At 37.9% G+C, this 12,549-nt stretch overlaps 1 protein-coding gene across 1 annotated transcript; it reads right to left on the reverse strand.

Moving 5' to 3' along the window:
- Window positions 1-53: 53 nt before the first annotated feature.
- cdkn2a/b (cyclin-dependent kinase inhibitor 2A/B (p15, inhibits CDK4)) lies at window positions 54-2,763 on the reverse strand. The gene is made up of 2 exons (XM_047364940.1): window positions 2,339-2,763; window positions 54-907 (listed from the first exon to the last, which is right to left on the reverse strand). Exons 1-2 carry the CDS (start codon window positions 2,459-2,461, stop codon window positions 656-658), a joined length of 375 nt encoding a protein of 124 aa, XP_047220896.1. The 5' UTR covers window positions 2,462-2,763; the 3' UTR covers window positions 54-655.
- Window positions 2,764-12,549: the final 9,786 nt, after the last annotated feature.

Genomic DNA, 12,549 nt, shown 5'->3' on the forward strand with positions numbered 1-12,549 from the left:
ATACATCGCAACTAATACAATTTGTTTTTAAATCAATAAGGAGGCGTAATCCATATGTTTCAAGCTTTAATTGTCATACATATCTTTACAGTGGTAAAACTTCCCACTGAAATTAAATGTATCACCAGGCATTTCTTCTTTTTTGGCTTATAAAGACGATAATCCAACTTCCAGACCATTTAAAGCATGTTAACCTTCACCTTTAAAGTGTTTAAAACACAAATCCGTGATATGACTTTCTTTTTTTTTATTAAAGTGCATACACTGTATAAAGAGAAAACGTGTCTCTATTCATTTCATAATAGTGCATAGTTTAAAAGAAATATCACGTGCAACAAGTCATTGGCTTCTTATTTAGCTAGACTGTTTACAAGTTTTAAAAATATTCATGAAACCAGGATTTCTACGAAATAGTCATGTTTCAGAAATAAATTCTACAGCATATTGTGTTTTAAATAAACTTTTCTAACACAAAAAGTCACAAGCAGATTTATAAAAGCAGCCCATTAAAAATGCTGTAGCCTTCTATATTATAAGCGATCTCGTTAAATAATAAATAAATAGAAAATAAGGCCCATTCCGGGCCTTATTTTGTGGTCCTCAATCAGAAACCACGGAATTAAATATTAGGAAATACGAAAGCAGGCACATTTTTTCAAAGAGTCTTCAGGAAAGCAACAACATCCGTGTGGTCGTTCTGTCTGGCCAAGTCAACCGGGAGGCGGTTCGTATTGTCCCGGGCCTGCGGGTCGGCACCGGCTTCCACCAGCAGCCGCACCGAGCCCAGGAAGCCCGCCCGGGCCGCGTCGTGCAGCGGGGTTGCCCTTGTGCTTCTGTCCGCCACGTTTGGATCCGCTCCGTGCGTTAGTAAGAGCTGAGCCACCGGCGAGCTGCCCATCATCATCACCTTCAGGAGAACAGAACCTTTAATGCGTCTATCATTTGATTTCTGGACAAGATTAAAAATAACCCAAAACGATTCTTCACTGAAAAGTTGAGTGAGTATTGCTTAATTTTATAAATATCTGGACATATTCAAAAAATATATATATATATTTATTGATCTATATTTTTATTGATCTAACAAAATAAATCCCGTTTTATTTATTACTTGCTCTCATTTATTAATCGCTGTCGCACAAGGAAAAACAGACCTGTTAGACCTGCGCTTTCAGTACAATGACTACACTGCAAACAATTTTCAGTTATTTCAACAGCAGAAACGTTGTATTGGAAACACGTCTTTACTGTTAAAGTAATGTACACTATGTCACTGTAGAGTTAGAATAAAAGCACCATGCTGTCATTAGTTCTGTAATTTATAATTCATTCACAGCACATTGGCAGCTATATATTTACAATTCATTCTACTAAAACTGTAAGGAATTTTTATTTAAATTACAGCCCATCTACACATGGAATTGGTCACTGTTCTTAATTTAAGTTTGTTTTCAATTTACTGACATTTTTAACTTCTTTAGAACACTTCTCTGTATAGATGCACCAGGAGCTGATTTCTCTTACATTAAGCATGTATTGCTGGTTACACATCATTTTACCCCTCAAGTCTGTTTAAACACACTTTGATTTGACTAAAACTGTTCTACCGCAGGTAGTTAGGTATGTACTTTAGTTTAACACTAATTTGACAGTAAACTCTATAATACAAGAGCCAGGGGACATTTATTGCCAGTGAGTTACTATTATGTTAACAGAAAACAATTTAAAGTGTATAACTAAAACTTGCCCCACAGGATGAGACCTATTGTTGGAATCTACTTTAAAAACAGCCTAAACAGTAAAAGAAATAATAAAACGTATCCTGCAGACTATATTTACATTATGAAAAGCTATATAAGTTGTGAACATATAGTTCATTTATTGATTGATTTAATGTCTGAACAACTTTTAAATATATACACCCTTTCCAGTTTAACCACAATGTTGGAGTGAAACCGATTCTCGTCACAGCCTCTATAAAGTAAAATGTTATGGAGTCGTGCCGACTTCCAAAGGGTTTCGCTTTCGCTCAGATCGCACATATATATATATATATATATATATATATATATATATATATATATATATATATATATATATATATATATATATGTGTGTGTGTGTGTGTATATACACACACACACAGATCCGTCTCTAGGTTTATTCTTCCCCTTGAATAAACAGCCTGTTTGGAAACCGTACCCTGTGGATTGCAGCGTTATATCTCTGCTGTTGATCCGCCTGTTTTTAAAGACATATTATTTAAGAGCGATCACTGTTTTGGTTTTGTTTGTTTTGGGGGGTTTTTTTTCCGACGATGCTGCAGCACAGCACTGACCTGTAGAGCTGTTCGTCCAAAACAATTCACCCCGTTAACCGGAGCTCCTTTCAGCAGCAGAGTCTCCACCTCGGCCGTGTGTCCCTTCGCTGCGGCTGTTGTCAGCTCATCCTCCACGGTCATTGTCAGCGAAAATATCCGTCACTGTCCTCCTCTGACAGGTACCCTGACGGCGATGCTTATTTGAGAAACAACCGTCCGTCCAGATATACTCAGAGCTTTTAAATGGAGGGTTCTAGGGTTTAGTCCGAGCCCGTCCTCTTCTTTGGTGTTTCTTCTTGAACTCCAGCAACCCCTGCGTTCGGTAAGTAGGCTTGTCCACCGGCTTTTGGACGGTGGTGCGTGTCCGGGCTTGTCTTGTTTTTAATGAATGGGTGGCGTCATCATCTACTGCTGCAGTGGTGCGGTGCGGTGCCGCGCATGCGCTGAGGACTGTGAGTGTGAGAATCCTTCCTCCGCAGCAATGCGAAACTTTTTTAAACCCATTGTAGTTGCTGCCTGATGAATACAAGTATATTTAGATGATGCACTCAGCTTAAAAGAAAAAAACAATCACAAAAGTGGCATCCAAAATAAGCAAGAAAAAAAAAAATAAACCCAAAATTGAGGAAGGCAGTTCTACAGCAGGGCATGAGAAGGTTGAAATGACAGCAAATCGTTGCGTGCGAAAATGCACACTAGGATTATTAAGAAACCAAGTGTTCCCTTTTCCTCTTAAAACCAAAAAGGTACCTCTCAACTAAAAACACTGAACTTTTTTGGTTTATTGTTATTTCATTAATATATTGTTACAATTAGACAACAATGTGGTGACATTTATTTAAAAGTTAGAATGAACTTCCCAGATGTTTACAGCTGATTTATAGTAATTTCCAGCCTAATTTATCAGTTAGATCGCGTCTTCTCTGAATATACTTGAAATAGGATATTATATATAAAAATTGCCAGCTCCCGTTTGTACGTATACTGATTCATGTTGGACTGCAAGTCAGGGTTATGTCCGAGCTACCGCACCCTGTTGGCGGTCAGACGCCTCGGAGCCCCTTCGGTCCTTGGAACCCCAAAAACGATCACTCACTCAATCTAAAGACTCTTAAAATGAACGACTCTCAACCAGTTTCTAACTTTAAGCTCTTTTAATCTAAATTAAGGCAGAGGAATGATTACAGAGATCAGCGCTGAGGCTCCCGTCTCGGACCGTCGTCGTCTGTTAGAGGATGATGAAGAGCCTCGATAGAAGGTCACATGTAGTTTTATCTCGTACTTCAATGCAATGGATGTTCCCTCCCTCAGTGATTATCAGTAGACTATGTGTCACCATTGTGGTGTCTATCTGTTAGATTGTGTAGTAGCGGGTGTCCATACTTAATCTAAGTGTGCTATAGGTTTCTAATCAACCCAGTTATACCAGCTGCTCCACTATCTACCCCAGTGCCCCAGCTTCAGGTCATTTATGACAAACCTTGGGCCATTTATCCTTGTACTGTATGTTTATGAGCATTCTTATCCTATTGTAACAGAAGGGAAACATTAGAACTTATATTTTATTTCACTATAGTATAAATGGGAAAAACAGCTATGAGGATATTATTAAAGGTTATTCCTAACAGTGAAATGCTACTGTGCTTTGAAATAACCAACACAGTATTTTCAAGTTGCAACTGCATTTGTTTTTACTGTTTATTTTTAATTTTTTTATTATATCATTGTGCAACATACTATGTTAGCTTGTCAGGAGGATTTGCTTCTGAGTTGTTGCTAATTATATTTTACATTCTTAGACTTGTTAAAGTAAAGTTTAAAGCATTTCAATATCCATCTCTTCCCACTTTTCTCTTGGGGTAACAGATTTTTTCCATTTTTTGATATTTTGTTAAACGTACATGTTGCAGATCATCAAATTCATTATTATCTGACAAAAGTAACATGAATAAAGCAAATTACAGCATTTTCTTTTTAAATGATGATCTTGCTGGGAGTGCGGCCCTTGATGACAACAATGCTCCTCAAGAGTTTGCGATAGTCGGCAATGCATTTTTCAAATGACTGTGGAGGAACTGTGGCCCAGTCTCATATTCACAGGACTGTGTGCTGGTTAGTGTGTGTGTGTGTGTGTGTGTGTGTGTGTACTTTACCTCTTCTGATTGCAGGGTGTGACCGGCAGGAGCTTCCTCCCAGCTGAGGCTCATCAAGTCCAATCAGGAGGATGTTTTAGAGGAGCTGGTTCCCTGGAGCAGATGCCATATTGTTCTTACTCACTGAGTGGTAATCAGGCCTCCTATTGTTTGTTACTCATGCTTATGATTCCCAGCTTACCTACTTGTTGTCCTCCTTCCAGGAACTCTTGTTCACCATTCACCTGTCTGTCCACCTTCCAGTGTTCCACCATCATCTTCTGACACAGATAAAAGTACCATCATCAGCCTGCACTGCTCACCATAACCTAGTAGCCCCAGCTTCTGTGGGTATACTCACCTCCCTCCTGGAACTTCACCATCTCCAAAAACAGCAAAAAATATTATCTCCTCATTATTTGTGGCAATTCAAAGGTGGACTTGTTTGTTTACTTCAAATCCTTGTCCTGCTGCACAACCCATGTGGAAGTCACAAATTGATTAACTTAAAGTCAAACACAACTACTCCAAATAGTTGAAGGTCATACAAACACAGGTTACTATAACATGAATGTAGCCTGCCTACTTGGATGCTGGATTGAATCTGGTGTTAATAAAGTTAATCACGCATTTAGGATACTGTCTTGAAATATCATTTTTGTAGAGCAAAACTGCTCTGGTGCATGTAGGCAACCATTTGCTCTGTGTGGTATGCCTGAAACGCCACAACCTGGGATCCTTCAGGATTTTCTGGTTTGGAGCAGAATTTATGGTTTCCAGCAATTATGCCAAGTCATCCAGGTCCTGGAGCACTGAAGCAGCAGATGTTCTTCTGACATGCTGTTAGTTTTACACCAGATGTAACATGATGCATCTAAAAGGCTGAATTTTTGTTTCATCACTACACAGAATATTTTCGAAAAGTCTTGGGTGTCATTAAGATTTTTCTTGGCAAATGTGAAATGGACCTTTGTGTCATTTTTAGTCAGCACTGATTTTGCCCTCAGAACTCTCCAGTGAATGCTGTTCTGGACCAGTCTTTTTCTTATTAATGAATCGTGAGCACTGATGTTAACTGAGGCAAATAAGTCTCTCACTACGATTGACCAAAAGCCCTAAAATTGTACCTTCTGTTAGTGATTCTGTTTCTTATCTGTTGTTGAATTTCTTTAGATCGGGGCATGATATGTTGAATATTGAGAGCTTTTAGCCTACTTCATGTTGTCAGGTAGATTCTATTGTTGTGATTTTTGCAGTTCAGACAATTTTTAGTATGAACGTTTTTGTATTTTCCATGCCTTTGGAATATCATCCTTCATGTCCGTTTTCTTTGGAGTTTTATGATTGCTTCAGGCATGACCTTTGACATGACTGAAGGCACCCCTAGAAATAACTTGAGTCCCAATGCTCTTGGAATACCTTACCGCACAGCCAATATTGGACCTGTCTTTTTGTTGAACTTGAACTCGAACTTAAATTTTTTCTCAGCCTGGTGGCTTTGGGTAGTCTCTGAGATGGCTGAAGAATGATCATTACCGGGTGTGATTAGACCAGGGTGTGGGCTATAAACTGAACTCAGCTTTCCGAAAAAGTGGTCTGTCACAGTTAATTCAAAATTTACCAAATGGGTGATTACTTTTTTACATATAGGGACAAGTTGGTTTGGATAACTTTTTCCCCCTTAATAATTAAAATCTTAATTTGAATTTTTCTTCTAAGGTTATCTTGGGGTGATACAAATGTATTTATTTTGAAACATTTAAGCATGACACTAAGCAAAAAATAGATCTTTCAAAAAGGCAAATGCTTTGCCACAGATATGTAACTAAGTTAGGACGACATGAATTCACTGTTTAAAGAACTTGGTTTAAGGCAACAAATATTCTGTCTGATCATTTTCACCCAGTGAGAAGCATTGTTTGTCAGGGAAGGTCTTACAGAATCTTGGAATAAAAAAAATGTATTCATTTTTAAATTAACATTGTATTATTTTTAAAATTAAGTGATTGTCAAGCCAAACAAATTGGTATGGTCAATTTGTTTCATTGTTGGCTAACTAGTTGCCTGTGAAGTTGTTTTAATGCAGAATGCAAAAAAGATCCAGAATTTGTGGTGCTAGAAGTGGGCCCCTAAATAAAATTCTGCTTGGGGCCCTCTACACCCATGGGCCAGTGACCCTTTCCTGCTGCTTTGCAGCTGAATGTGGGTACAGAAACAACGTAGATTAGATGAGATTCCTTGAAGGAGATGTGCTTTGGTATTGTACATCTCTTCTGGGAGACAGATATCATCTGAACATGAATGCTAACTGCAGACATGCCAAAATATCTGATGTGGTAAAGAGATAGAAGAGCATGCTGGAACGTAGCAAAGTAACTCCATTTTCATGACTGTGTGAAAGTAAAGAAAGTAAATGAGATTTTAACTATAACGGATATAAAAGAGTTACTTTTATTATTTGAGACTGGGTTTTAGTGAAGTTACAGTGTGTAACGGTTTAATGGCTTGTTCTAATGTTTTAGTAAATTATAGCCTTTGAACCCAACAATTTATTTCCAGGAGAGATGAAAGCAGACAGATCGTCCCTGCATCAATATTGACTCAGACACACAGACGTACATACGTTCAGAAACACAGTGCAGCTCTCTGTTTTGGGTTAGGTACTGTCTGAGCAGCAGGCACAGACTTGCTTTACATACAGCATGATGATAGCAGACTTGCAGATTATTTCTTTTTTTTTTTTTCAACTAAAGCGGGAAGCTGACTCATATCTGAGAGAGATGAAAACACTAACGAAGTGGTGCTGTGTGTGACCTGATGATCAGTGCTGCAGGATAGGAAATGTTTTCTGCAAATATACACACATACTGGAGGGCCTGCATCATGAGTCGGTTTGGCTCGTTTAGCATACATCAACAGATTCATAATGGCATGTTTGCTCATAAGGTCAAAAACAAAAACAAAAAAGTGGATGTATTGTTCATACTATGTAATAATTCTAATAATCGTACAATATGGACATCTTGGTTTGATCCAACCACAGGACATGTTTTAAAAAATTAAGGTCTGTGTCCCAGAGATGAGCCATACTCTCGGAGGTTCACAGTTCTCTTCTTGATATGTAGTCTGATTATATAAGGTTTTTCATGATGTCACAGAAGGAAGGAATGTGTTTGAGATGTTGCCCTAAAATACATCCACATGTGTCTCCATTTTGCTTAAATGTTGTGAATGAACGAATCAGCAGCTTACAAAGCCATGACATCATCCTTTGGGGTTTTACCGGAGTGTTCAAAGGTATAGTAATCTTAGTGTATGATGTCACCACCTGGCTCAATGACTGTAACAAACAGAGGCAGACAACATGACAAAATAATTTATTTAGCTGAATAAGAACATAACATGTTTGAGTTTTTAGCAATGTTAGAAAGCATGTCAAGAAATGAATATGGTGCAAAGCCCCAGGCATAACCTTAACCAAACAACAGAGGTGGCCAGGGTGAACTCCCTCCTGAACAGAGGAGGCATCTCGGAGAGCAGGCAGGAGTAGGAACAGCCTTTATAGGGAAGGAGCCCACCGGACCAGGTGCATGCCATGTCACTAAGGGCAGCATACAACCTGAAAAAGAAAACAACACACTTCCTAGTGGGTTCATCACAATGTCAACTTCTGAATTAAAAAAACTAACTAATATAGAACAGAAAAGGTTTAATTTAATTTAATGTCACAGTGAGAAAAACGTTTAATGTCTTTATATGCAATGCATGTAATTGTCTTCACTTTTTTTGTCATGGAGGCTGGGGAGAGGATTTCAGATTCCACTGACAAAACATGCTTTTGGAACAGAGAGCCCTGTTTATTCAGACCTGTATTGCACACAGCTTGGACACACAGTGTCGGAAGTTTACTGCATTTATGCCTCGAGTTTTAGAATATCAATTTGTTCCATGTTGTCTAGCAGTTCCCATTTTTTATTTCATTCTCTCTCATAATTTCCCTTTAAACGTAATTACAGACATAAGTCAAAAGAATTTCTGATTAATCAGCTCATATGTGGGTAACTGAATAGTTCCTTATTTTTTCGTTCAGACAAAAAACAGGAAGTTGTGCTTATAACTTGTGTTCTCCTGATATGCAAACATATCTCAAAACAAATGTCATTGAACATATTTATGGTTAAACAAATATATATATACATATGTATTAAAACATATTTTACTTCAACTATTTTCAAAATGTGAAATATTAGGAATTTAACAAAAGTAATCATTTAATTTTTAAAACATCTTCTTAATTCATAAAGATTGTATTTACTTCTGTTTTGTTCCACCTGTGGAAGCGGTACAAGATCTAGCGAGAAACTTAATATGAAACATGGGAACGTTTTTCTCAGTAATATATTTCTAATGGGTCCATTGAAATGACAGTCACAGTAAACGTCAGTACCACCCCATGTAATCCACACATACAAAAAAAAAGGATTAAAAAAATTAATCTGGAAGTTATGTGTAGTAAAGTGAAATGACACAGGAAATAAGACTTGAGGTAATGAAGAAACAAAGCTGCAAAAAGGTGTAGAAAGCCAAGAAACCAGTTGAAATCTATCAGTATTTAGGGACCAATCCTGCCACTATTAGTCCAAAGTAACACCAGCTGGTTTAGTCCTACCTGATGGCCTTTAACAAGGTTTCTGATTACTCAGGTATCTGTCAAGAAGCATTTTACAAGTACAACTTTTATTTAAAAGAGCTGTCTTAAGACCTAAAGATTTCTAAACTTCTGGGTGTTCAAGCGATTTATTTCCACTTCCCATAATTGGGAAGTGGAAATAACCCATAAGCCAGCCACAATCAGGTGATCTTCACAACATTTCTAAAAGAGGAGTCCGAAATTAATATTCAGAAGAGTTGCCCAAACGTCAAGGATCTCCCAGAGAGAGCCTCACAAAGAACTGGAATTGACAGGTCTGGCAACTGGCCCACTCATTACGAAAGTCTCCATTGCAGTAGGAAAACCCTGAAGCTTTTTTAAAGCTTGCTAATAAAGACTTGGACAAGCAGATAAAATACTGAGGGGATGTAGACTGGACAGATGAGACCAACATTAAAGTATTTCCATGTCAATGGACAAACTATGTTTGCAGGAGGAATACCACTGTACATTATCCCAAAACCACCACACCACCAATATCGTTTGGTGTTGGGAGAATCATTGTGTGAGGCTGGTTTCAGCAGACGGTAATAGCAGAATCCATATAAGTGATCAAAATCACACACTGACAATGCACATGACTACTTTCTCCATACAGGCGATATCTTGAAGCTGTCATTATTAAACACTGTTCTGCAAAATAGGAAATACATTGCAGTGAGTATGTTTAATACTAATTCCCTGTGTCATAAATTTAATTGTTTTGATTTCTCTGTGGATTAGTCGGGTTGCTTCTCAAATCAGATTCAACATCCTCTCAACAGCCTCATTATAAGTATATATTTACAGGGAAACAACATTAAAATCATGTTTTTCCCAAGTTAAATAAATGAGGGGAAAACTACAACTAGAGAATCTTTTATAATGGTGGCTGTTAGTTAAAACTACTCATGCAACATTCTTAGTAACACCAATGCAAACGCTACTGAACAATTAACTACAAAAATGTTTGGTTTAAATTGTTGCTAAACATTTTCACTAATAGGTGCATTACTTGAGCACTGGATGATGACTTTGAAAGTGAAGCTGTTCTAACTTCCTCTGGTAAGTAGCTGTGCTGAGGAGTTAAAGTTGGCTTAAAGCAGAACAAGTATAGATTCTGTTTCAGCTGTTTTACTTTGATTCTTGCCCTCCTATATCTTTGAGATTATTGATTTATTTGAGAGGGACAATGTACATCAATTAACATCAATGCTGTACATACACAAGAATTAGCCAATCCATCATTTACCATCATTTGCACAATTTATTTATTTATAAAACCTTTAATTTTTTTTATTTGACCTTCTTGCTCTGAGCAGTCAATATTTTTGACCAGAGTTTCAGAGAAATTTTCAACTTTTTATCAGCTGAAAGTTTCAGCTACAGTTCTGCATCCGCTGTATGAGCCCAAGTTCAACACTGCACTGATTTTTCAGCCTTTCAATAAACTCTTAGTTTCAATGTTCCTCAAGTTTGTTTTTCATATTTCTTCCACAAATTACATGTTTTAAACACAGATGAATAAAGGTTGGATATAAATAAGTCACATATATATAAAGTATAATATCAGGATAAGAAAGTTAAAAAACTTACTTCTGAATGTGTGAAAAAGTATGGCTATGATGCAGATAAATAGGGACTATAATACCTCGACTCGTTAGCATTGTATTGATTTATGTAACATTAGTCATCCTATTAGAGCTGGATGGGAGTCATTGCTTGCTGAAGTCAATAATAATCATGTCTGATAGAGGGTGTCAATAGATCTAATTCTCAGCCTGTGTGTTAATGTCAGCAGACATGGAATGTGATTTTGTCTCAAAGTCCAACCTCTGAGATCGAGTGTGTGGGTGGAGGTGTGTTAGCCTGGAAGTCCCCTTTGTATGTGTCTGCTTGTGTTTGTGCGAAAAAAAGCCCCGCTGTGAACGGTGCCGACGTGATTTCTACTACCTTTTTTCAATTAGTTTTATTGCATTGAAAAATAACGCAATAAAATAAAACAATAAAACAATAAAAGAACGAGGAAAACAATGCCTGATTTAAAAACCGTCTAAGGCAATCTCCAAAGGGTTTGTTTGAAGGATTTGATATCATGACATCACTGTGCTTGGAACATTCTTTTGGTTATACAAATGCTTGATGGAGAAAGTCCCTTCTTTCTTGCTAAATTTAGCAGCTCGGTTTTGAGAAATGTGGTTGGCAGTGATGTGAGCATCACTGTAATCTGTTGGTTTTAAGCCATTTTCCTCGGCGCCTCGCCTGCATGTTTTGGTTTTACAAAATGTGCCTCCTGAAAACCTTTACATGATTGAAATGTTTTATTCATATATATATATATATATATATATATAAAGATGATTCATACATTATAAGAGCCGAACAATGCTCTGCACACCGACACCATTGCACACTCCACACCTCTTTCCTCAGCAGCTAAGTGGGGGAATACCGCCTTTCTGGCTCCCAGTGAATGAAATCACATCCAGCTGACCCTCACATTCTCCCTTTTATTGCTTTTTAAAAATTTCCCCTCCACTGAACTTACTTGCAAATCAATCAAATACCGACCAATCCAGACATACATAGTTAAAAAACGTGGAAAAGAACGTACAATGCTGGATTTGCTGCACAGATTTTTTCTCAGTCATTTCCACAAATGAAGGAAATTTGTGAATGCAGGAAAAAGTAATACTCAGCTCTTGACTGTATTTTGAACATTGAAGTATTTCACATTCATTGATGCCACAGTTTTACCTCCAGTCAGTTGCATTTGTCAGAGGGAGAAATTGAGTGGCTTAGTTAGTGCACCATTGTGTTTTGTTTGGTTTTATTTGCATGCTTTTAATTAGACAGGTCAGCCTTTCTGTTTTGGCATCACCCTGTTGATTACCCACTGATGAGGAATGCCTGGTGATTTGAGTAACCAATAGGGACTCAGCCGACTGGGAAAAAAACAATGATTGGTGGTAAAAAAATAAGGGATATAAGAGAGGAAACGAGGACCAAAAGGAAATGTCTCTCCCTTGCCCTGTCTGCAGAGGTTGGGAAACCAACAGGACAACATCTATATCAACAATAAGAACAGCAGCAGCAGTGGCAGGGGGATGAGGGACAGGGAGCAAGTAATGGTACCTGTCATGGCTGTAGGAATGCGTAAACGAAGGAAAGGGCAGAATCTAGCACTGGAGTAAGAATCCATTATCTGCTACCCAAAATAATCCCCCACCCACCCGCTGCCAAACTGTGAGTTAGTGGCGCTCTCTTCTCCTTTAAGAAGACACTTGCTGAAACAATAAAGCCAGAGAGGATATGCACAGGAGACCTGGAAGTTCCTTCACCTTGTGTTTGTTGCCTACACTGAATGTTCTGCTTGGTCTTTCAGGTTTTCTAAAAGCCTTTTAGCT

The sequence above is a fragment of the Girardinichthys multiradiatus genome, chromosome 5, assembly GCF_021462225.1.
Source record: "Girardinichthys multiradiatus isolate DD_20200921_A chromosome 5, DD_fGirMul_XY1, whole genome shotgun sequence".
NCBI lineage: Eukaryota > Metazoa > Chordata > Actinopteri > Cyprinodontiformes > Goodeidae > Girardinichthys > Girardinichthys multiradiatus.